This window comes from Pteropus alecto, unplaced genomic scaffold (assembly GCF_000325575.1).
Source record: "Pteropus alecto unplaced genomic scaffold, ASM32557v1 scaffold3, whole genome shotgun sequence".
Classification (NCBI taxonomy): Eukaryota; Metazoa; Chordata; class Mammalia; order Chiroptera; family Pteropodidae; genus Pteropus; species Pteropus alecto.
The window spans coordinates 67,796,787-67,823,624 of NW_006442484.1; the positions used below are offsets into that span (position 1 = coordinate 67,796,787).

General features: G+C 33.7%; 1 protein-coding gene across 2 annotated transcripts; it reads left to right on the forward strand.

Annotated features, from left to right (window-relative positions):
• Positions 1–18: 18 nt before the first annotated feature.
• On the forward strand, positions 19–24,680 carry ZDBF2 (zinc finger DBF-type containing 2). 2 transcript variants are annotated; one of them, XM_025039573.1, is made up of 7 exons: positions 19–76; positions 4,445–4,497; positions 5,214–5,290; positions 6,443–6,547; positions 7,988–8,068; positions 12,421–12,548; positions 16,605–24,680. In XM_025039573.1, exons 5-7 carry the CDS (start codon positions 8,057–8,059, stop codon positions 23,704–23,706), a joined length of 7,242 nt encoding a protein of 2,413 aa, XP_024895341.1. In that variant the 5' UTR covers positions 19–76; positions 4,445–4,497; positions 5,214–5,290; positions 6,443–6,547; positions 7,988–8,056; the 3' UTR covers positions 23,707–24,680. The 2 variants fall into 2 exon arrangements, with proteins under 2 accessions (XP_024895341.1, XP_024895340.1); XM_025039572.1 differs by lacking the exon at positions 7,988–8,068.
• Positions 24,681–26,838: the final 2,158 nt, after the last annotated feature.

Consider the following 26,838-nt stretch of genomic DNA (forward strand, 5'->3'; position numbering starts at 1 on the left):
GCCTCGCGCCCCGGGCGCCTTCTTCCTTCCAAGGGACGCACGGACCGCTCGCCCGGCTCCCGCACCCGCTTCGCAGGTCCTCAGCTTCCCTTCACCCCAGACCCTTCCTGCCCCTCCTGCGTGAGCGGGGCTGGCGTCTCCCGGCCGGGATCGCGGTGGCTGGGGCGTGGAGTGGAGGTGGGGCGCGGACTGCCTTGTGCTTCTGTCGGGCGCCCTGGGTCGGAGGGGCCGGCGGACGAGGCCTTGGGCTGGGGCCTGGGGAGGGTGCGGCATGCAGAGGTCGGATTTAGGGCTTTGTACTCGCGGGGACTTGCACGGGCACCTGTGGGGCCGAGATCGGAACCACCTGTCTACAAATCCCCTTCCCCCAATGCCCTGCGCTATGTCCAGCTGTCCCTAGATCTAGGCCTTTACCACCATCCTGCGATTAGAATTTATTTTGGAAACGTTAGATTTTTGTGTTAACGATCAACTTACTATTCGCCGTGCAACAGTTGTGTAAATCTGTTCAAATTACGCCGTCGTTATTACGTGCTCCTAAAAAGGCCCTTTCTAGCTCCTAACATCCGTCGCGAAGATTCTGGCAGCGCATGGAAGAAATGCATAACGAGATACTGGTTCTCAAGGAACTAAAACGTTTTTTATCCCCAGAATAGAATTATATTTATTTAATTATTTATTTTACAACAAATATATACTATTAGGAAAAAAAAAAACCTGAAAAAGCTCATAGCAGTTTCATCTTCAAGAGAGCCACTATTAACAGTTTTGGGTACATAAACTATGTTCGTGTGTTACATAATTGGGATACTAATGCGATCTGCTTTTTTAACTTAATACATTGAAGACTTTTTCTATGTCGATGCATAAACATTTTTCCACTTGCACTGATTTGGACCTAAAGCGTGGGAGGCAGTAATTCTCTTCACCCTGCATCTTGGCTAATGGTCAGCCTTACAAGTAAAGACGCTTGTTAAAGATTTGATGAAGTATCACCGTAATGGCCAACATATTGGATAGAAATAAGCTGAATTCAGGGTAACACCATCTTTTGTAAAAAATATTTTTTTGCTTAATAATTTGAGGCAATGTTTTTTCAGACAGATTGCAGTTTTCAATCCATTGGTGAATTGTAAAATTCATTTGATGAGTCATAACTAGCACTTAAAAAAACGAAATAAGATAGTATAGAAAATACCAGAATTCATTACATTACGTGTAATGAGGGTATTGTTTTGCAAAACTGTGTGCACAGGGGTGTGTGTGTGCATGTGTACCCGCGTGTGCGTGCTGGTTTGTGATATAAAATGTATTGTTTTCTTGTGCCACGATATTTAAGTTTGAAAGTCCCTAATCCAAGGTACTGTCAGTACTCATCTCGGAATGGGAGCATTGATGCAAGTAAGCTAAACATTAGTTTTACTCTCTTCTTTGGAATATATTACAGGGTTTATTGTAGCAAATTAGATTCCTAATTGTTTGCTTTCACCTAATATTAAAACAAGTAATTAGCATTTCTGAAAATGCAGAGAAGGAAGCGTTTTATAGAAAATAAGAGGTTAAGAGCATACATAAACTGGTCAGATTGACCTACGGTCAAATCCCAGCTACACTGGTTATTGGTGTGTGATCTGGAACAAGACACTGCTGCTTTCTAAACCTCAGTTTCCTGATTTGTAAAGTGGGAGTTATCATAACACCAGCTTCATAAAGCTGTTTGATTTTTAGATAAGATAATGCTTGTGAAACTGTGGACAGAGCCTGGTACAGATTAAATACTAACTAAAAGTTAGCCATTATTATTTTAATAAGACTGAACGGGAGGTATCCAGGATAATGTTTGTCATCAGAGATAAACTAGCATAATGGGGGTAATCGAAAAAAGTGAGAAGTTGAAAATCAGGCTAACGTAACGAAAGAGATGCTAAATTATGATTTTTTACATCATTTGGCCATTGTTTTCTGGTTGCTCCCCAATTGTATTCATGTTCCTAGACAGGTAATTTAGATGATCTCATTCAATAAACCAAATGCCCTTCTATTGTCTTTTCTAGTAAATTGGTGTCTCTCTTGTCAGGCAATTGAAAATTATTTCCCATAGGGATTCTGAATTTTATTAGCTCTTATTTCAGCACGGTAGTCAGCTTGAGAAACACAGTACAACTCTGAACTCATTTCAACAATGTGTTTATCTCTGCAGCAGGTACAGATCTCAAGTGTGCAAGAAATAATCTTAAAAAAAAATGCAACTTTATCTGTTCAGAGACCATTATGCTGAAGTCTTCTCAGACAATTCAGAGATCTCTGTTCACTGCCTCAGAACGTTTTATGCAGTTTTCAGTGTTACCTAAACCAATGAAATAAGAGTGTAAGCATTGTTATTTTTATGAAATAAAAATATGCTTTCAACTAAAAAAGGAAAGCAAAAATAAATTGGATGTGACAATTGTAAAAGGTTGGATAAAATCTTAATCACAGTAGTGCTCACAGTTTTGAAAATGTCTTTAAGTTCTTGTTCTGCCTTAGAGGAACAAAAATGGAAACTTGTTGAATGCAAATGAGGTTTTTGAAAATATGAAAAAAATATAACTTGGAACTCTAGCTGTCCTATGCGCACACACACAAAAAAATTTAAAAAACCTTGGTGAAACAAAAAAGCCTAACCTAAAACATACATTTCTGTATTTTACATTAGATAAAATATTAAGGTGAATTTTTAAAATCATCTTATTGACTAATTTTTAAAACGTTAACTCACCAGTTACTAGCGCTTGTCAGATAAGAGGGCTTTTACACTGATAAAATGAAATATTATGCAATTATTAAACATTCCATTTTGGAATGATATAATGTCATACAGTAGAGCTCATCATATACAGTTAAGTGAGAGAGGAAGCTATAGAATAGGCCGTATAGTACCATTCCATTTTTGTAAAAACATGTTTAGAACAAAGGAGAATATATGATAAATGTTAATGGTGGATGGTGGGAGTATGGCTGATTTTTATGCTCTTTATTTTAGTTTTATAATTGTATTATAGTAAGTGTTTTACTTTCATAATTAAAATAAGTAAAAGTCGTTTTTTAAAGAAAAATTAGCGTTTTTCTAATTTACAAGTGTAATGAGACTAAATCTTTGCTCTAAGGGATAGTGATTCTTTGAACTTGGATATTTTGGGTATAAACTAATTCTCCAGTATTCTAGGAAATGGTGCCGAATAGTTTATATTCCGTGAAAAGCTCCTTTGAGTAGGAAAGCACTGTTGTTCCAGAATTTTCTTAAAGCACTCTTTCAGTATAGTATATTGCTTTACAAAATATTTCCACACTGCCTAAAGATATGGTCTAGATTCTTTAGTCTGCTTTTAAACCCTATCATGTCAAAACTCAAATTTACTTTTCTTGCTTTGTTTCCCCTTAAATTCTTAAATGAAACTTTAGCTACACCTGAATTTGTCAACTTATTATCTCCAAATACACCTTGTGCTTTGTTGCTTTTATACATTTGCTTCTTTGCTACTTCTTAGCATATCTTTTCTTGACCTCTGTGTAAGGAAATTCTACCCATTTTACAATGTCGGGTTAAAAAACTGTATCTACTGTGACATCCTGGCCCCTCGAGCTAATACTGAATTTTGCAACTGAACCCATTAGCACTTATTATTTGTGCTTAGACATTTCTCAGATACCATGTAGTATTTTTGTATTAATTTCCCAATTCTATTTTAAAGTCCTTGAGAGCAAGACAGTTTGTCTTACATTTCTGTCTCTTAGAGCTTCTAGCATGGAACCCTGCACAGTATAGGTGCTAATAAGTATTTATTCCTTGATTATACAGTAGTGTCACTGGCTCATTTGAGTTAGAATTTTTTGTTAATCAGTAATCCTGGATAGGAGTCAACACTTTGCCTACAACAATGTGGAAAAATAAAAAAAAATGATAATTTGGCCTAATTGTCAACTGATATAAATAGATGATGAAGAATTGACAGAATTTTTCATTAAAACTAACACAGAAGCTAAGAGTTGGGTTAGTCAAGGACCTAAACTTAATTTCACATAAATATCTCTTTCAGAAGTTTCTCATGAAGCTTATTTTGGGTTTGATATTATCTTTGCTCTTAACCTTACCAGAGGCACAGTTTTGCCTGACATTCTCTTACAGTTGCTATTTCTGGACCCCAGAAATTTGATGTATTTGATGAGGGGTTATATGGGCCATCAGTTACTCTGCTACTGACCATCTTAGGAGGTCATGTTGGAGTCAGCGAGTCATAGTATGTAAAGTGCTTTGTGTTCAAGAGTTAATATTTTTTCTTTTATTATTATTGGAAACAAAATTGTGTCACTTTTCAAACTTAAATATGACTTGGAGGTACTCCTTTGGCTAATGGTAGACATGGGGCTTATCTTTTTTAAAAAATTGTTTTATTTTATTTTACAGATGTTTGCCAAGACTAATATAGCTGATGAAATACTTACTCTTTTCTGCTTAAGGTAAATGATTTATTACTTTATAAAAACAGCAGGTACCAGTAGCGCTCAGAGTTTATATAAAAAGACCTATTCTGTCATGCAATGTAATATAAACCTGAACCCCAAAGAAATGATCTCATTAGTAAGTAAGAATTTTATTAGTACTTGAAAGTGGTGATTTATATTATTGGTTCAGCCTATATCGGAATTACCTGGGAGCATTTTAAATATGCGTAGAGTGCATGTGCCTGGTTCCCCACCAGCAGATTTTGATACAGTAAGATTTTCAGATGGGGTCCTAGCATGTGAAGTTTTAAAAAAGCCATCAGGTGCTTTATTGTAGCTCATTCTTATTGTAGCATGTAAATGACACTAGAGATAACGGAATTGCAAGTAATAATGCTATGAGAGTTAAAGGAAATAAGGGTTAAAGATCAAAATAATATCTAAAGTCTTTAAATTTGTGCGTGTGTGTGATGTTAGATTCATACTTTTGTTTTGCCGTTCATTCAGTGAATGATTAAATTGTATTTTAAATAAAGCACTGAAAAGTTGTATATTATGACTTTCAAAATTTAGGTTTAAGCTCTAGGGTTCTCTCAGCCTGAAAATTACCATAGCTATAAATACAACTTAAAGCTTGTTTGATTTTGTTGCTTCAGATTACAAATGAAGTAAATTAATGGAAATAAGACCAAATTTTAAGTAAGTAATTTCTTATATATTCTTTATTTCAGAGGCTGGTTTAATTGATTTATTTTTCCTGTAAGCGTGAGAAGTCAAAAAGTCAATTTTTCATAATTAAAGGTAATCGGTAAGTGAATGTTATGATAGCATTTTGATTTAATAAAGTTTTTCTATTCTCATTTTATTGGTTTTTAAGGCTGTGATTTCATTTTTTAAACATTGATTTTAATGAGTAAACTTTTTTGTTGCAGGGTCATCCTTATCAGAAATATAACACATTATAGGCTCATTCTGTTAATATATATTCTGACAGAAGATGTATAAAATAATTAGAATTAAAAAGTTGATGAAATTATTTCTTACAATTCTGTTTTCACTTTAAGAAAACAGCCAAAAAAACTGCATTGTATTGCATTTGTTACTTAAAATACTCATAAACTATATACACTTTATGTCAGTGAATGAATTGAGAGTGAATCAAAATTACCTGGGAGTTTAAAAAATTCTGAATTCTAGACTCGATCTCCGCTCTACAAAGTCAGAATTTTGGGGTATGATTTTGATAGTTCTTTTGATTTGGGAACCACTGCAGTCTGTAATGTTGAAGGATTGTATTTTTAAGGGGTAGAAAATTGGAAACTATTTGTAGAGAAATCTCATTAGACCAATTGGAAAAAATTCCTTATATTTATTTGGTTTATGTAATTGTCAGAACTATCTTGTGTTTCAGAGACTAAATTAGTTGTTATTTTGATTTTTAGCAACTTTGTTGGATAAATTATTTTAAAATCTTCCCCTTTCTGAATTAAGCAGAAAATACAAGTGATAGAGAATTAGATGTTATATATGACACTGACAGTTGAAGTCATCTGAGATTTTGTATAGAAACGTAATGGGAAAATTAATGAGTTTCATAACATATAGTAAATATACTATAATAAAAACTTAGAAACAGTAATTTGTCTTTAAATTTGAGTACTGTATTCTTCAATACTGAATTCTCAAAATGCTAACAAGTTATCAGAAAATTGATAAAAATTTTAGTCATTTAGATTTCAAATATTGGCAACAAGCTATTTTCTTAGAAGATGCAACGCTATCATCTCTACTCCAGGATCACTGATTGATTCCATAGCTCATGGAAGTCTTATCTATTTTCATAATAATGAGAAATAAGAGTGGGTAGAACTTAAGAATGTATTTCTGTTCTGTGATATTATCGTAGCTATTTTCCTCATGATTGTAAGGAATTACTGTGATTTTGCCTTTTTTCCTTCAGTTTTGGTAGTCAACGACAACATCCATTTGACTTTGGTTATTCAATATGCAGAGCAGACAAGGATATTGCAGCTATTGCTGTGTGCGCTATACTAATTTGGAACAGGTGAGAGGATCCTATTAATGTTTATACCTCAAAGGACATAGCCATAATTTTCTCTCCTTTTACATTTTATTAAGTGCATTTATTCATTCATTGAACAGGTCATATTAAGAATATATCAGCTGCAAAAAAAAAAAAAAACAACCAGTTGGCAGACACTGTTTAAGGTTCTAGGGATATGACCATGAACAAAACCAGATCCCTTTATTTATAAAGCTTTTGTTATAGTGCAATAAAACAAAATAGTCATATAAATTTAGTACATAATATATCAGATTGTGATAGATGTTATGAGGAAAATAAAAGAAGGAAGGGAGTACAATATTAGGTAGAGCAGCCAGGTAAGGAAGTGACAGTAGAGTTGGTATTTGAATGAAGTGTGGGAGCCAGGCTTGCTTATATTTGGGGGAAGAATTTCTAGGTAGAGGGAAGAGAGAGCAAGGACAGAGACCCTGAAGCAGAAGGATGGTTGGCATGCTAACCAAAAGCCAGGAGGCCAGTGTGGTTGCATTGGACGTAGGGTGGGGGTTAGATGGGTGATCAGTGAAGAATTTAGAGAATTAGATTCTGTAAGACATTGTAAAATAAAGTAAGGACTTTGAATTTTATGGTTTGATGCAAAATGTTAAATTTTGCTGTAATTCCATTTAGCTCCCCCACCCCGCCCCCACCCAAACACACACTTTGTTGCTTGTGTTTTCGGTGTCATAAAGATTGCCCAATCTAAAGTCATGAGGATTTATGCCTGTGTTTTCTTCTAAGAGTTGTTTAGTTTTAGCTCTTCCATTTAGGTCTTTGTATATGATGTGATTTAATTACCTCCTAAAAGCTCTGTGTCCAAAAACAGTCACATTGGTGGTTAGATCGTCAACATCTGAATTTTGGAGGTACAGAATTCAGCCTATAGCAATTACATCAATTGAGTTTGAGATGTTAAACCAATTTTCAACCCTGGGATAAATGTCACTTGGTCATGGTATATAATCCTTTTTATATGTTGCCGGATTTGCTTTGTTGAAGATTTTTGCATCTATATTCATAAGGGAATTTTGTCAGAGCTAAAGTAATATAATGAAATTCTGGTTCTGCTAGAGCTAAACTGTTTCATCTCAGATGATGTCAAATACAGGCTTATAATATGTAAAAATTCCTCTATTTAGTGGTATTTGTTTTGTTTAATTATCTAATAGTAATCACTTAAATTCATACTAAAGAATCTTTTATTGTGATTGCCACACCTCTGGCCCTTTAAAAAAGAAATACTTTTTAATGCTGGTTATAAACATGAGGAGGCAGATAATCTCAAAGCTCTCTTTAATATTTCATAAATTATTATCACTTGACTGGGAGATTATTTGTTGAACCTTTGATAATGACAAAACATATTAATCTTTTAACTATAACTTCTGTTCAATAAGCTTTCATATAATTTTTTTGCTTAAGGTTTAAAACAATAATTTTTGGACATTTGGATACTCCTGTACTAAACTGACATTTAAAAAGACTCTGTTGATGACAGCCAAGGTAATTTGTACTAATTATAAAAGATTGTGTGTATGTGTATATATATATGTATATACACATATATATGTATGTGTGTGCATATATATATTTCAAGGCTTTGAGAACTGTTAAGGCAGTGAAGAAGTACGTGGTTCAGATCTAGCCGAATATTCAACAGAAACAAGCCTAAAGAAAGAAAACAACTACTAACTGAGAATTCTCTATTCAATAAGTACATCCTTTAAAAAAGAAGATGAAAAGAGACATTTTCAGAAAACAAAAATTAAGGGAATTTGTCACCAGCCGATCCTTTCTAAAGGAAATAGCAATAGGAGTTCTTCAGGTAGAAGGAAAGTGATTCCAGGTGGAAGCTCAGAGATACGGGAAGGAATGAAGAGCAATGGAAAGGTAAATATGTAGGCAGTCTAACTGAATAATATCTTGTGGGATTAACAACAATGGCATATAAATTGGAAGGGATGTAAATTGAGTTAATTCCTAAAGATCTTTTATTGTTCAAGAAGAGAGTAAAAGTAACAAGTAGTTATAGACTTTGCTAGGTCAACGTTGCTTGTTGTAATCTGTTAACACTAATGGACTAGGAAAAAAGTCTGTAACTGCTAAGATAATAGAAAGGGAAAAATTGGAATAATAAAAAATAGTTCACAAGAAGGCAAGAAAGAGAAATAGGGACATCGTATTGGCAAGAATAATGAAAACATTTAAAAATAAAAACAAAGATTAAATCCAAATATATTAAGTGAAAATAGACTTGATGCTTGAATTAAACTATATGCAATATTTTATCAGAGGTTCTAGCTAGGGAAATAAAAATGATAAAGATTATGTAAGAATAAATAAAACTATTGTTTGTGTATAACGTGATTGTGGAATAGACAGTTCTAGAGATATCTAAATAAACTGAATTGATAAGTGAGTTTAAAAAGCTTGTTCAACCAGCATAAAAAATTGTATTTTTATACACAAATACCACACGGAAAATGAGATTTAAAAAATATATAATGGCTTCAGAGAAACCAACTTTTAGGAAATAAATATAATAAAATATCTTTATAAAGAAAAGTATAAACATTTAGAGAAATTTAAGAAAAATTACATAATTGGTGTGATAGATCATGTTTATGGATTGGAAAAATAAATGTTGTAAACACTTCAGTTTTGTCCAAACTGATACAGTGATTCAGTGACATTCCAATAAAAATTCCAGCAGATTTTTAAAAATAAGCCAATTCTAAAAATGTGTATGGACATGGAAAAGGCTGAAAAGAACCAGAATAATCTTAAAGATGAACAAAGAGGACTTACTGTACCAGCTACAAAACTTATTATTAAATTATAGTTATTAAGACAATAGTACCAAGATAGAAAGGCCGTGGAAATAAATCAGAAACTCCAGAAATAAATATGTGGATATTTGATTTGTGTGACAAAGGTGGCACTAAAGAGCAGTGATGACAACACTTTTTTCAATAAGTGATACTGGGTCAATTGAATATTCATATGGGGGAAAAATGAAACTTGCTAAATCATTTTGGATATAAATATCAATTGCAAGTACATTGTAGATATAAATGTTGTAGGCAGAACAACACTTCTAGAAACAAATAGAAAATCTTCATGACTTGGGATAGAGATTTCTTAAACTGGTCACAAGAAGCACTGACAAAAAAATTGGTAAACTGGACTACAGTTAAAAAACTATAGAAGATGATTAAGAAAGCGAAAAGGTACCCTGCAACTATTCTTGGAAAAGATATCAGATGTACTTTGTGTGTGTGTGTGTGTGTGTGTGTGTATACCGGTAAAATTTTATTTATGAACACATACAGATACACGTATACATGAAGTGTAAAGGCAAGCCACATAGAGGAAGATAATACTTGAAACACACAATTCAACAAAAGAGCTCATGTTCACAATAAATAATTCCTATAATTCATTAAAAAAATCTATTTGAAAAACAGGAAGAGACTTTAAGCACATCATAAAAGGGGATATGTACAGACGAAAAAGTGGCCACTACATACAAAAAGCTATCACAAAAATTACACATTAAAGCCACAGTGATATAACATTAAACCCCCTCTACAATCGCTAAAAATAAAGAGACTGACAATATCAAGTGTTGATGAGTGAGTAGAGCAATGGAGACTATGATTCACTGCTTGTGGGGGTATAAAATGGAACAACCACTTTGGGAGACTAGTTAGCAGTGAGTACTAAAGCTGAACATATGCAAACCTTATGGCTCCGAAGTTCCACTCCTAGTAATATACTCAACAAAGTATGTGCACACGGGCACCAAAATACATATAAGAAAGTTTTTGCAGCATTATTGGTCATAGCCAAAAGCTGCAAACAAGCACAAATGTCCATCAAGAGCAGAATGAATAAAATATGGTATAATCATACAATGAAATACTACACAGAAATGAAAATAGACTACAGCTAATTGGATAGGTATCACAAGTAAAATGTTGAGTGAAAGACCTGAATGCAAAAAAAGGTATGATTTTATTTATATAAATTCAGAAACTTTTAAAATTATAGTATTAAAACTTAGGATAATAGTTACTTTTGGAGCAGAGGGAATATTTGATTGGGACATTAGGGGGTTCTGGGTGCTTATTAGTTTTTCATGATTAGATGGTTATGGATGTGCTTTACTTTGTGTTTCGTGGACTATGTAAGTTATATGTCAGTTCAGAAAATTTAAAGACACTGACACCTTTTTCTGGGATATATAGTGTAGTGTTTACTGTGGTTATGTAAGTGTGCTTTTCCATTCACATTGCTTTTTCACTTTTTATCTAGGCAGAGGGAGGACAAGATTGGATTTGTTTCCTTGTGCATTTGTTCCATTCATCACCAGGCAGTCTAGCTCTGGTCATGGGTACTGGATGGTGGGGAGTTTTGTAGCCAGAGAATCTTGAGATTGTAATTTAGGTTGTTACTGGGGCTAAGGCAGCACCAGAGTAGACTCCTGAAATCAGCATGGAAGGAAATAATTCTGAGTTGTAATAGTGGTCAGGAGCTAATATCCAGTTTTAAGTTCTTTTGACACATTTACAGTAGTATTTAAAACATGACTTTCCCTAGGTATTGTTCAAACATGTTATTAAATGGTTTAACTTAATGCTCACTTCTGTAGCACATATACTAAATTGTCTAAATTATGTTAGAAATATGGCATTAGTACTAGCATTAACATGATACAGTGAAAAGAATAAGCTGTAACACAGATTCACTTATTTTGCTAGGTACACAACGTTGGTCAATTTAAAAATTTGTGCTTTAATCCCTTCATATCAAAATGGGGACAAGATTTATACTCAGTGAAAATTCAATGAGATTACTGTGTAAATATAATAACACTCTGACATGTTATATGTGTTCTGTAGGTATCAGACTTCTTTTCCTTCCCTCTTGGTAATTTACTAGTAAAGGAAGAATCTTTCTTGCTTTCTTTTCTTTCCTTTTTTTTTTTATTTTTCATTTTTTTATTGTGACGTTGGTTACCAAAATCCAGTAAGTTTCAAGTGTGTAATTCAACAATAAGTCATATATATTTTGCATTGTATGTTCACTGCCCATAGTTAAATTTCTTTCTGTCACCAAAGAATCTTTCTAACTGGAAAGAATTATAAAACTGAAAAACATAGTGTACTTACTCCATTATTCATTTTAAGGAAGGATTTTTTAATCTCTGAAAGAAAATGATGGCCTTTTTGTGAATTAATCTTCGACTTTTTACAAATACAGTGATCCTCTTTCTTTAAACAACTTTTTATTAAAAGTGTTTACTTATTGAAAACTATGAGACTTTATAAGAGCAAATTTTAAATTTCCTATAATCATACCACACAGATATAAATACTTTATAGATTCTGGTATATTCCATTTATTTGCCTATACATTTTTAAACTAGTAGAAATAAAAGCATACATAAGATATTCATATCCCCCATTTTCCCTTTAATATGTAACAGTTCTCCATGTTGTTAAAAATTCTATTATTATTTTAGGTAGCTGCATAGTATTACATCTTAAGGTATATTATAATTTAAGGATTTGAGATTTCCAGTTTTTTGTTATGCTTTGATAAGCATCTTTTTCTTTTTGCATAAACCATCCACATTTAAAATGATTCCCTTAGGGGAGATTTAGAGAAATGTAATATTATATCTAATGGAAAGATACTTTTTTGGATTTTAGATGTACATTTTAGATTTGTTTTATAGAAAGAGTATATCAATTTATACTTCTGCCAGGAGGATGTAAATGAACCTGTTTCAGAAAACTCACTGCTAGTATTATCCATTTTAAAATGTTCAGTTTCTTTTTTCTTTATAGCATATGTCCAGTGCTCAGCACAGATACTTGACCACACAGAATAGACAACGGATGGGTACCAGTAGCTTGATGGAACGTTTCTTGCAGGATGTACTGCGACACCACCCGTATCATTATCAGGAGAGCAGGTAAAGTAACTGAGTAGAATAATACTAGTACATAGTTATATGTTACAGTAGATATTTTTGTTAACATTTCAGTACTTCTTAAAGTGAATATTTGTTTTTTTTATTTTATTTTCAATTACAGTTGACATTTAACATTATATTAGTTTCAGGTATACAGCATAGTGGTTAGATGTTTACATAATTTGTGAAGTGATCCCTCCGGTAAGCCTAGTACCCACCTGGCACCATGCATAATTATTACAATATTATTGGCTATATTCTCTATGCTGTACTTCACATCCCATGACTATTTTGTAACTGCCATTTTGTATTTCTTAATCCCTTCACCTTTTTTCACCCCTCTCCCATTTGGCAATCATCAGTTTGTATCTATGAATCTCTTTTTGTTTTGTTTGTTCACTTATTTTGTTCTTTAGATTCCACATATAAGTGAAAGCATATGTTATTTGTTTTTCTCTTTCTGACTTATTTTAAAGTGAATCTTTGAATCACAATTTAAAATGAAGTTTTCTGTAGTAACTTCCCTTTGCAATTACTGCAAAAAATTTTTCCTAGCTTAAGAAGTTTCGCTATAAAAGATAGGGACTACATAATGCTTTTTTCAATTGAAACTTTTAGGCCAGTAAATAATCATATGTCATTAAGATGTTTTATAAGTATGTCATAGGCTTAAATTAAGCAGGGGGAAAAGGTGGGAGCAAAAAGAGCTTTTAAAAGATTATTAGCAGAAAAGCTGGTGACAGTAGCAGAGTAAGTGCGGTCAAAGTAAACACTGAGTTCCACATCAATGAAACTATTTGCTCACACTAAGGTATCAAATAGAGTTGGCTCTTTTTATAATCTGTCAGTATCTTGATAGCTTTCTCGTGTATCAGTTTATTTTGGTTATTTTAATAAAAAATTTTTGTAACATTTAAAAGTTAATATCCTATGTTAAAGAAAAACATTGGTAGAAAATAGGATTAAGTACTGTGGTGAGTTTGTAGCTGCAGCTGCACAAGATAAGGCAAATAGATCATTAACACATCTGTGTAGAATTAGTTAAGCACCAAAGGTAGAAAAAAAGGACAAACTTTTCTACCTTGCCTTGCAAGTATGCTTTGCAAGTCACCAACCTAGAATTTAGCAAATGTAGAAAAGGTTTTAATGGGAAAAGTTAGAAAAATATGGTTTTTTTTAGCTGATAGAATTAATCTATCTTAGGGTCAGTATAAATTTCCAGTTTATAGCTTGTATAAGCAATGCTTCAGCAAACGTATTTGTATATGTAACTATTTTTGTGGTGTAGATTTCTATAGTTGAACTTCTGGGCTAAAGTTTATGGACATTAAAAATGTTTTTTTTTGTTTTTTACCATTTCATTTTGGAATAATTTCAGGTTTACACAAAAGTTGCAAAACTCATGCAAGGAATTCTTGTATAACTTTAATCTGGCTTCCCCAGATGTTAAATCTAAAATAACCACAAATCCATGAAATTACATTGATACCATACTATTTATAGACCTTATTCAAATTTTGTCAGTTGTCTTACTGATGTCCTGTTTTTTGACCAGTGATTTAGTCCAGGATCACACATTGCATTTAGTTGCCACATCTCTTTTAGACTCCCTTAATCATGAACAGTTCCTCAGTCTGTTTTTGCTTTCAAGACCTTGACACTTTTAAAAGAGTACTGGCTAGTTGTTATGTATGATATCCCTAAATTTGGGTATACCTGATTATGCTTTCTCATGACTAAACTTAGATTATACATTTGGGGCAAAAATTAATTATAATTGATAATAATTGATGTCTTGCCCTCCTCAGTGTATCAAATCAGGAGACCCATGATGTTGCCATGTCTCATTCACAATGTAATTAGTAAAACTCATAGGAAAGTACTTTGAGACTATGTAAATATCCTGTTTCTTTTCTTACTTTCACCGACTTAATTTAATTTAAGCATTCATTAATGATTCTTTCCTGAAACAGTTATGACATGTATTAATCAGAATTCTACTATAAAGAGTTTTCTCATTTCCTCATTTATTCAGTTATCTATTTATATCATTATAAAATCATGGATATGTCTCTTGCTCTGTGGGTTTTAATCCATTACTATTATTTCTTTTATTGCTCAAATTGTTTAAGGAAATTTTAAATTCTTGATAGACACTTCCTAGAAGACTGTACCAATTTATATACAATGTATACAATTAGTGTAGATACATACACACCAACAGTATATGAGAGTAGTCATTTTGCGGTCATTCTTGCCAACACTGGAATTATCAACTTCTTTTTTTTCTCCCCAACATAATAGTCCAAAAAAGTGTATTTCTTAATCAGCCTTTATTTATTTATGGGTAACATAGAACTTCTTTTAGCCATGTATTTATTCTGTGAATATATTTTGTCTATTTTTCTATTGAATTATTTGTATATTTTGGATTTGTATGCAATATTTATGAATAATAGTCCTTTGTATTTTAAGTATGTTATAAATATTTTCTCAGAATCTGTTATATCTTTAAATTGTGTGGGTTATTTTTTATGATACAGAAATTAAACATTTTGATATCATCAGCTATAAGGGGAATTATGCCCTTGTTTCTTCTTTTAAATATTTATAATCTTCCTGGAATCTTTTTAATATGTGGTGTGAGACAGGACTTCTTATTTTTTACAAATGTATATTAATTATCTCCACTAATATAATATTATCACCTGTAACATAAACTAAATTTCTACATTTGAGTGTATTGATCTCTGTTTATATCTACATATTTGATTTTGAATACAATTTTCTTTCCTCGAGTTTTTTTAATCGCATGCCAGCACCACATTATTTATAAGCTCTCTAAATTATAGTTTTTTAAAAAAATTTCTTTTCTCTTCCCTCCTTGTTTAGACATTGTAGGTTTTTCTACTATTTTAGCCTGAAAAAGCAGCTCTTGCTTTATTTTTGTTTCCTACTTAGTGGTTTTTTCTTAATTTATTTCTTCAACTTTCTTGGGGGAGGAATTTGGTTATTTTTCTATCCTCTTGAATTAGGTGCTCATTTAGTTCATTTGTCTTTACTAACTCTTTTTTAATGGAAGGTTTAAACATGTGAAGTTTTCATTTTGATCACATCTCATAGATTTTAATATATAGTTGTATTTATAGGTAGTTTAAAATTTTCACTTTTTAGCACAAATGGGCTAAAATGAGTAGAAATACAGGTTGCGATTTGTTAACTTTAAACACACACATACAATACCAGTGCAAATCAAAGTATGTATATTGATGATTCCTAACCTTTTGACAATTTTGCCAGCTTGTTGGTTTTTGTGATTCTGCTTGTCTTTCTTTTCTTCCTTTCTTAGCCAAATACTACAAAATTGATATTAGTTTTAGGATGTTGTGATAGTCTTTAAGATAAATGGAGATATTCTCCTAGGGTTCTCAAAAACTATGATAAAGTGATGATTGGACTGCAATTTTACTAATTAGAATTCAGAAGTATGAAAAATTATGGATATTTTTGCCCCATCATGATATTACTTTGATACTGGGTTAACTTTTTTATTTTACAAATACCAACAAACATTATCTTGGTATTAATTATGTAATAAATTTTTATGGGAAAGAGAACAATAGTAACATGACATGTTAAAAGAAGTTACATGTGGTCAACACATGTATGCAATATTCTCTTAGACAACTGTGCCATCTCTAATTGAAAAATATTTAATGAAAGTATTTTTTAGGTGTTAATCTATTTAAATGTTTTTTATTATTTTTAATAGGCTCTTTTTTTTTTTTAGGACAGATTTAGATTTATAGAAAAATTGTCAAGATAGTATAGCCATTCATGTTTATTAAGTAGCAGTTGGTGGAGCTACTTTCTTCTTTTGCACTGATTATCTTCCTGAAATACATTATTATACAGCCTGGTGTGATTACCTTGATCTTTGTTCTCTAAGAATCTGGCCCAGGAGAAAAAAAAAAAAAACATTTATTATGCCTTTATTTTAACATCTTAAACAGATATTAGAATATTTTTGTGATTTTTTTTTTTCTCCCTTTATAGATCAAGGCAAAATGAGAGACTTCTTAGGAATACTGCACCATCTTCTGAAGTGGTTCCTATTGATGATTCTGTTCCTGAAGAAATGGCCGATGATGCTACTGGAGTCAGAGGAGAGATAGCCACCAAAAGTTTTGAACCTCTTGAAGAGTTATATTCTAGACCTAGTAAATCTCAAGAATATACGCAGGGTGTTCCAGTTAGACCATCAGTTATTCAAAAGTTGGAGAAGGGGCAGCAGCAGCCCTTGGAGTTTGTTTATAAAATTGGGAGTGGCTTGAAAGAATTTAATCCAGTAGGTATTGGTCAAACTACAAATAACAGACAAAACTTATTATATCCCTCAGTGATTTCTACTGCTCCTGCTAGTCGTTTAGCTGAAAGTTCTTACGATCGACCAGTTACAACTAATAGTACTAGGTTACCACTAGCAGCCCATTCGGATTCAGTTATCAAATGTGACCCAAACAAAGTTGACAGATATCTTGAACAGCGAGACAGGGGCTCTAGAAATCCTATGTTCTCATCCCATCTAGCAGCTTCTTCAGTTATATGTCAGAAATCTAAAGAATCAAATAGGAAATCTGGATTTATAAAGTCAGATAAATTGAGAATTCAGGAAGATGTAAAATCTCGGGGTAAAACTTTGTCAACTGGCTTTAAACCTCATGAATGTGAGGGTACTGCAGGCTCCTTAAAATTTGAATCTCTTTACAAATCTGCAGTAAACCCAGCAGTCAACCTAAATAAAACTGATACACCGTCTAATAAGAGAATCTTTGAAGATGCCATTCCTAAGCACCATGAGAAATTCTTTAATATGGATCGTAACCAAGAAGTAAAGCATTTGGTTTTTAAGAAGTCAGCCTTTTTGGGACAGAAGAGCTCAGCGAGTTCCGAAATGGAGTTTGCTTGTAGCTCTCCTCAGTCAGTGTCTGACCAACAAGACGAGGCTGTACGAGACCTTTGGAGTGAGGAGCAAATTGACCAAGAAAATAAGAACTATGAATCAAGAGGTTCTGAAATGAGTTTTGATTGCAGTTCCTCTTTTCACTCACTAACTGGCCAATCTAAAGTGACTACCAAAGAAATACACCTTTCAAAGGAAGTACATGCTGCTTTGCAGCCTAAGAGTAATAAATCTTATGTTTCTGAAGTAAGTTCTGATTGTGATGGCCCGCTTCAGCTGGCTACCAACCGAACTCAAGTAATCGTTAAAGGCATTAGTGTTCAGAAGGCAGTACCTATTAGCCTGGTTGATGAATGCTATGATTCTAGTGATTCTGAGATGAATTTTGATTGTGATACCTCACTTCAGTCAACTGATGACTACCCTCAACAGCCTGCAAAAGAAGTAGACCTTCCTAATGGGGCACACATTGACTTGGTTGATAAGAACTATGGATCTAGTGGTTCTGAAATAAGTACTGATTCTATTTTTCCACTTCAGTCAGTTGAACAACTCCCTGTGGCTGTCACAGAAACAGAACTTCAGAAGAGTGTTCACATTGGCTTGGTCGATATGAACTATGGATCGAGTTGTTCTGAAACAAGTTTCGATTCTGATGTTTCTCTCCAGTCAGTAGTTGTCCATCCCCAGCGGGCTGGCAAAGAGTCAGTAGTTGTCTATCCCCAGCTGGCTGGCAAAGAAAGAAACCTAAAAGATAGGCATGTCTACCTGAAAGATGAGACCCATAGATCCAGTAGTGCTAGAGCACATTTTGATTGTGAGCTCTCTGTTGAGACAGTGACTCATGAACCTCAGAGGGCTGTTGAAGAAATAAATCTTCTGAAAGAGAAGAATGACCTTGTGGATATGAACTGTGAATATTATGGTTCTGAAATGAGTTTTCACACTGATGCTCAGTTAGTGGCTGACCAACCCCAAGTAGCGGGTCAGGAAGTAAAACCTCAAGAAGTAGCTACTGACCTACAGAATAAGAGTGCTAACTCTAGCGTTTCTGATCTAAGTTTTGATTCTCATGCTTCTCTTTATCAGTCATCTAAGGAACCTCTTGGAACTCTGAGTGATATAAATCTGAAGGAGTTAAGTGTTGACATGGAAGTTAGGAGCAATGGATGCTCCAGTTCTGAGTTGACTTTTGATTCTGATCCCCCTGTTCTGTCAGTTACTAAACATTCTGAGCTGGATGTTGAAGAAATAAGAAAAAAGCACATTAACCTGGAAGACGAAAGCTATGGGTCAAATAGTTCTGAAATAACTTTTGATTCTGATATTCCTCATTGCTCAGTAGTTGACCAGTCTCGAGCAGCTATCTATGGGGAGGAACCTATTGGTTTGCGATATAAGGGTAATGAATCTTGTGTTTCTGAAATAGCTTTTGATTCTAATAAACCTCTTCATTCAGGTACTGATCACCCTGGAGTAGTTAGAGAAATAATTATTCAGAAAGAAAACTATGTCAACTTAGGGAAGACAAATAATGAATCTCTTGGTTCTGAAATAAGGTTGGATTCTTATGCCCCTCTTCATTCAGTGACAAATCCTCCTGAAGTAGCTGTTAAAAGGTTAAATCTTCAAGAAGAACAGGTATACTGTGAAGGTAAGGAAAATGAACCTACTGGTTCTGAGTTAAGTTTGAACTATAATATTTTTCATTCAGTAATTGGACATTCTGCAGATGTCATTAAAGAAAGACACCTTCAGAAAGAAGAACATGTACACTTAGAAAACACAGATAGTGGATCTCGTGTTTCTGAAATGAATTTGAAATCTTATCCTTCTCATCTAGTGACCGATCGTCCTGACATAGCTGTAAAAGAAATAAACCATCAAAAAGGAGACCACACAAACATAGAACATAAGGGGAGTGAATTAAGTGTTTCTGAAAGAGGTGTGAATTTTCGTATCCCTTTTCAATCAGTGATTCACAAAACTGCAGCAGCTGTTAAAGAAATGTGGCTTCAGAAAGAAAAGCAACTTAAATTCAAAGACAGAAGTGTTAAATACAGTGGTTCTGAAATAACTTTAGGTTCTGATGGCCCTCATTATTCAGTGGCTGAACCTGAAATAGCTGTTAAAGAAAGAAAGGTTCAGAAGGAAGAACATGTTTTAGAAAACAGCAGTAACAAAAGTAGTGGTTCTGAAATAAATTTAAATTCTCATGTCCTTCCTCAGTCAATGACTGGAAAGCCTCAAATAGCTGTTTTGAAGGAGGACCATGTTGACCCAGAAGATGAAAATACTGAATCAAGAGGTTTTGAAATAAATTTTCATGTTGATACCCCTCGTCCTTCAGTCATTGACCAGTCTCGCGTAGCTCTTTTGAAGGAAAAACATGTCGATCTGGAAGGCACAAACAGAGAATCCAGTGTTTATAAAGTACGTTTTGATTCTAATGACCTTCTTCAGCCATTGACTGAACAATTTCAGGAAGTGGTTAAACAAACAAACATGTGGAAGGTAGAGGATATTGGCTTGGAAAATAAAGTCGAACCTAATGGTTCCAAATTAATACAGGATTCTGATGTTTCTCTTCGGTCTTTGCCTGATCAACCTGAAACAGCTGCTAAACAAATAAACCTTGAGAATGAAGGTCGTGTGTATTTCGAAGACAATAACAGCCGATACAGTAGTTCTGAAATGAGTTTGGATTCTGATTACTTGGCTCAGTCAGTAGTTGATCAATCTCAAGTAACTATTTTGGAGAAGCAGCATATTGAGCTAGAAGATAAGCACAATCAAACTTGTGGTTCTGAAATAAGTTTTGATTCTGATGACCCTCTTCAGTCAGTGGCTGACCAGCTTAGAGAAACTGTTAAAGAAATAAGCCTTTGGAAGGATGAAGATGTGGAAGATAGGGGAGATAAATCTCAGGGCTTTGAAATTATGTATGATTCTAATGTCCCTTTTCAGTCAGTGGCTGGCCAAACTGAGGAAGTCATTAAGGAGATCAACCTTTGGAAGAAGCACGTAGACTTGGAAGGTAAGATTGTCAAACTCAGTGATTCTAAAATAAATTTTGTTTCTGATGGACCTCTTCAGCCTGTGACCAATGAAATTCAAGAGGCTACTACACAAATAAATCTCGTAAGGGAGGGACATATCTGTCTGGATGACAAAGACTATGAACCCAATGATTCCGAGGTAATTTATGTTTCAGATGTCCCTCTTCAGTCAGTGGTTGAGCACTCACATGTTTTGGAAGATGATCATGTCAATTTGGAAGATAAGAGCAATGACCCTTGTCCTGAAGTAAGCTTTGCTTCTGATGGCCCTCTTCAGTCTGTGGCTGACCAGCTCCAAAAAGCTGTTAAAGTAATAAGCCTTTGGAAGGAAGACCGCATTTACCTGGGAGACAAGAGCTATAAACTAGGTGATTTTGAAGTAAGTTATGATTCCGATGTCCCCTTAGTGGCAGATCAACCTCCCGTAGTTGTCAAACAAACAGACTTGCAAAAGAAAGATCATAATGACCTAGAAAATAAGAACTGTGAACCTAGTGTTTCTGAAATAAAATGTGATTCTGGTATTCATCTTCAGTTGGAAGTCGATCACCCTCAAATGGTTTGCAAAGAAATAAACCTTCAGAGGATAGCGCATCTTGGCATGGAAGAAAAGACTAGTGATTCTGAAGTAATGTCTGATTCTGATGTCCCTCTTCAAATCGTTGTTAATGAATTTCAAGTGTCGGTCAAAGAAGCGAATCTTCAAAAGATGCTGCTTGTGGACCTGGTGACCAGTGATAGTGATTGTGAAATGATTTCTGATTCCGGTATCCCTTTTCAGCCAGTGATTGACTCACCTCAAATGACTGTTGAAGGAATTGACTGTATAAATGCAAAAAGTTTTGATCTAGAAGGTGAGTGCTATGACTGTTGTGATTCTGAATTAGGGTATGTTTGTGAAGCGTCTCCTCGATCAGTGTCAAACCAATCCAAAAAGACTTTTAAAGTAATAAACCAGAAGAAAGACTATATTATTCTGGAAGAGTCAGGCTGTGAATCTTATGGTTCTGAAATAAATTTTCAAATTGATGACACTCATCAGTCCTTGGATTGCCAATCGCCAGGGTCTGATAAAAAAGTGATCAGCTATATTGACCCAGAAGATAAAAGCTGTGAACCTAATAGTCCTAAAAGAAATTTTAAATGGGAAGATACTTCTCAGCCAGTGACTCATCATCCAGAAGAAGTCAACTTTTGGAAAGATCTAGAAACCACTGGCCCAAAAGATAAGAACTGTGAATGTAGTGTTTCTGCAGTGGATTGTAATGCTTCTCCCGAGTCAGCAATTCTTCAAATGGCTGATGAAGACAACCTTTTGAAGTTAAAATGTACAGAAAGTATGAGCTGTGAACCTTGTGGTTCTGGGATGAATTTTCAGTGTGATCCCTCTTTTCAGTCTGCCACTGACCAGCCTCAGGAAGCTGTTAATAAAGTAGACTTATTTAAGAAAATATCTGTTGATGTGAAAGAAACGAAGCATGATTCCCGCTCAAGCTCAGTTGCCAAGGTTGATCCTGTAAAGAACCGGAAGAAAGCAAAGGGGGTCGTAGAAGATAATACTGATGAACCCGTTCTTGAAGCCTTGCCTCATGTCCCTCCTTCATTTGTGGGGAAAACGTGGTCTCAGATAATGAAAGAAGATGACATGAAAATTAATGCTCTCGTGAAGGAGTTTAAGGAAGGTCGTTTCCACTGTTACTTTGATGATGACTGTGAGACCAGGAAAGTAAAAAAAAAAAATTTGAATGAAGAAAAAAAGATTACCTCGGCTGACCTTAATGACACTGCATTAATTCAAGTTCTATTAGACTGTGATGATATTATTGATGACTTTTCAGTAGCCTTAGATAAACCTAGCCATCATCCCACAGAAAAGAGGCCTTATGAACAAACATGGCGAGTGGCTTCTCGATGTCAGGCTGTGAAAGTTAGCCATGGAACTCAAACCAATCTCATGAGTTACCTAGTGACGAAAGGAATAAATGGACAAGAAGAAGACTCGCCAAGGAAGCGTTTACTTTTACACAATGACACAAAACCAAAAAAAATCAAAATTGGAACAGTCGAATTTCTTGAATCATGTACTAACATTTTGAAGCCTTTGCACCCCAATGCCTTAGTCTACGTTCTTTCTTCAAATATTAAGCTGAAGGAAGGAGATTCCTTCAACTTCTCTAAAATGAGGCACTGCAGTGATAAAAATCAGGATTTTAGCATACAGTGCAAATATAAACAGAGTTCCTTTAATTACGACCTATTGAGTAAACAAATTGTAATTAATCCTCCTCTGAACATAGAAGTACCAGAGTCTGACAGGAACAACTGGGTTCAAATTCATTTTAGTGACCTAAACTCCAGCGCAGGAGACAACGATGCTCATGTACAAAGCTCTGCTACAATACCTTTTATGACACTGTCGGTAAGACATGAATTAATGTCACACCCGGGGGCCAGTGGATCTTGTGTGTTTCTGGAAAAAGCAGAGATCTTGAATTCTAGTGATGATATACAGGAAAGTAAATTCCAGTTAACTCTTTTAAATGATGATGTCAAGATCTCGCCAAAATCGGTTAGAAATAAGTCTTTAGAAAGTAAAAAGAAAATTCGGAGAAGGAAGATGACAAATAATAAACCAGGATTTCTCAAAAAAGTTCACAGACCAATTATTCTCCAGCAAAAAACCAGAATCACTTCAGAAAAACAGTCAATTTGGATTCAGACCAAACCAAATGATATAATCAGAAAGTATCTTTCAAAATACTCCATGTTTTTGCGTCGTAAATATCAGTCCAGGAGCGCTTTTATTAGTATGCATCGTAAGAAGAAAAAACCTGATGTCAGTAGGTTAAAGGAGGTGCAGAGACCGGCCAACATGCTTTCAAACTCAGTTCCATCAGCTGGTGGTGAAGAGCAGTTAAGAGCTATAGCGAGCTCTTCTCCCAAGCAACCTTTGCAGGATTCTTCCAGCAAGGCAGGAAATAAGAAGAGTGGTAATAAAAAGAAACCTAGAAAGAAAAAGAGGCGTCCTAAACCTGTTAAAATATATGATTTGAGAAGTTTATATTCTCAGGTGCCATATTCGGATAGAATGATGACTCGGCTATTACACAAATTGTTACTTAGTAAGGCACACTAGAATTGTTTGTGTTAAAGCTAGATGACGATTCAGAACTTTAATTGAAAAATATTTGGTACTTAGTGCTCATGGCTCTCCCAACTTTGGCAAAAAAATTAAACTTCAACTATTTTGCTATAGACATCATTTTCAGAACTTTTATATTTTAAAATTAGTGTTTAAGGTCTTTTTTTTAAGATTCAAAAGACCCTTTGTCCATTTGCTACAGAAGAGCTTCATCTTAATTTGTCACATAATTTATCAGTATATATGCTTTTCTCCCTCAAGTCATGTCCCTTTTTATTTATTTTTTATGGTTGTATCATGTCAGCAGGTTATAATATTACAAGAATGGATATGGCAAACCGCTATCTTTTTACTTTTTAAAAATTGGAACAATGAATATGTACTTATTTTCAGTGTGTTTCAGAGTGGCATTGTCAATATTTGTGTTCTAACTGGATAATTAAAAAGAAGAAACTGGCTCAACTTTTAAGTTGAGATGACTTAATACCAAACAAAATATAATTTACCTGTCTTTTAAAAGCATTCCAGAGAATGAGATTCCATAATCTTTAATCCAGTTTTTTAAAACTGCCTGTTGATTTTATATACGTAACACAAACTTCTGCTTTATTTAAAACGGATCTGCAAGTGTCTGACTTTCCACATTTGGACACATGCACGTATACAATCTCTGTAATATACAGTCTCTGTTTTTCTTTAGCATTATTATATCTTAAGGGGAAAATGATCTTGCCGGTGTGACCGTACTTTTGTACCACCTTTATTCCCTTCTACCACAAGGGTTGGTGGTTTAATACGAAAATCCAGGTTATCTTATGGCCTCATCTCTTAAAAATATTCTAGATACTACCGTATTTTTCAATTGCTTGAACTGAAATTATTGGTTTGGTAATTTGGACAGACAATTAATTGTCATTAACGAATTATTTATAATCTTTATATTTGAAAAGATCTAATAAAGCTGACAACCTAAGTGGAGGTCTGTTTTACAGATGAAAATCTATATACATTGGTTTGGCTTTCCTTAAACTTGCTAACTATTTTAATAGTTCAAATAAAAGATGTTAAGATACACAGCTTAGGTCTGAGGTACTCAGAATATGTTTAGAGCCTTTATTCAGGGATACTGGTTGGGCTGATACAGATGTGTCCAGTAACTCTGCTAAACCAAGGATTGTGGATCGTTTTCTATCAATAATGTTAAAGGAAAACATGAATTTCAACTATTGTATAAACCATGTTTGAAACTTTATCAGTGTGCCATGATTTCAGAGATAAAAATGTGTTACCTTAGAATTAATGAATATAGTGTTGTGACAGTTGATTTCTAAATGTAGTTTTATTTCAGGGGCCATTATTTAACCTGTGGGTATGTTGTGATGGTGTTATGTTCTAATTTCTTTACTTCTAAACTTAAAACAGTAATTATATTGAAAAAATGGACCGATATTTATATTTTTAATTGTAAAGCAACTTTAACCTTGCCTCAGATACAAACATTTTAATTTCCTTTCTTAAAATATCACTACAGGTCACTAGTTTAAAGTAATTCCCCAGTTTTAATTTAGGAAGAATACTGCCATACTGATTGGAAAGTAAACAAGTAGCTAATATATAAAATATTCTATTTGCGGGTATTGGTGTCTTTTCTTTTTATGAAATAGACACACAATTCCCTTAAGTACTGTTAGGCATTCTGCATACTTTTAGTGTAAGTTTAAAAGGCAAGAGATCATATGGAAATAATGTACTATGTAATTATGATATATCTGTTGTGATTACATCATGCAAAGAGGACAGTTCTTATAATTCAAGTGATCAAAAACTTAAAAAATTTACTGCCTTTTTCACATTGGAAACTCTTCTAGGTTCCATTTTTTTTGAGAGGAAAAGGTTTATATTTAAAATTTATATTACTAAAAATATAAAAGTATACAGTCCTGATGTTTTAAAAAACATTTTGGGACTACTTGCTAAATTTCTGTAATCATTATTTTAGACAAGCTTGAAAACTTGAAATTGTAAAAATTATAATTACATTAAATTAGAAATGAATTACTTTCAGAATTTGATAGGTTATAAGATGTGCCCCTTTGTCAAGATACATTTTGGCTTAATTTGCAGATTATATTAAAGTTGGATGTTTTTTGTATATTCAAGAGTGCATTAATTTCTTTTAATAGTGGAAAATTGAATTTACAGCCACAATGAATATTTTAATAGTCTTGTACTTGTTCAGTATCTTGCATAGATTTTTATTATAATTGTCCCAAGTTATACAGTATGTGGACAATATTGTGTAAAGTGTGTTTTGCATTTGTGCATTTAAATTATTTGTGTAAGTAGGGCTTTGAGTGACACTTTTTTGGTAAAGAGAAACTATATTTAAATATTCAAACAATTATATATTTCCATGTAAAACTAATGTGAAGACTAATGTATTTTTTATAATGCAATTTAAAGAGTAAATTTGTTTTCGAAGTTATCAAGATAAAATTTATCAAATAATGAAATTTGTCTCTACTTTCTCAAGTTAGGAACTTTTTCTGGGAATACTTAAGGAATTAGAGAATAATGAAAACAGAAGTTCATTTTATAAATGGTCTTAGAGATAATAAGAGAATATAAATGTTGATGCTGGTGAGAAAATACTGTTTAACCAAAGATATACAGGTTATGTTCAATGGAGTAGCTATTTCAAAGATTAAAATTAAATGACTATTTATTTGTATGGTGGAGTGGTGGGTTAGCATCTTTTCACTTTGTATACCTGTATTGAAAGTTAGTGAACAGGACTGAGTTCAGGAGGCAATATCTGTATCATCATTTGACACCTGCTGGGAAGGGAACTTTGATGCCTCCAGTACCATTAACATATGTCATAAAGGATGAGAAAACATGGAGGAAGGTATATATGTTGGTGAGGTAGGTGCCTTTGGCCTTGGTAGTAGTGACTTCTGGGGTTTTTTGGTGCAGGATTATATTATTAAGATGAACAGCAGCCTACTCTTTATAATAAAAAATTACTAGAGTAAAAATATAAAATGAGAGTTCTTTTTCCCATAATGGAAATGTGGAAAGAAAGAAAGAAAATGTGGAAAATGCTGAAAAATCATGTAATTAGGG

Bases quoted from the DNA above. Each gene is read 5' to 3' on its own strand.
- ZDBF2 (XM_025039572.1), top strand. From the start codon at position 6,488: ATGCAGAGCAGACAAGGATATTGCAGCTATTGCTGTGTGCGCTATACT. The intron at 6,548-12,420 runs GTGAGAGGATCC...TTTTCTTTATAG, and splicing joins GCTATACTAATTTGGAACAG to CATATGTCCAGTGCTCAGCA. The intron at 12,549-16,604 runs GTAAAGTAACTG...CTCCCTTTATAG, and splicing joins TATCATTATCAGGAGAGCAG to ATCAAGGCAAAATGAGAGAC.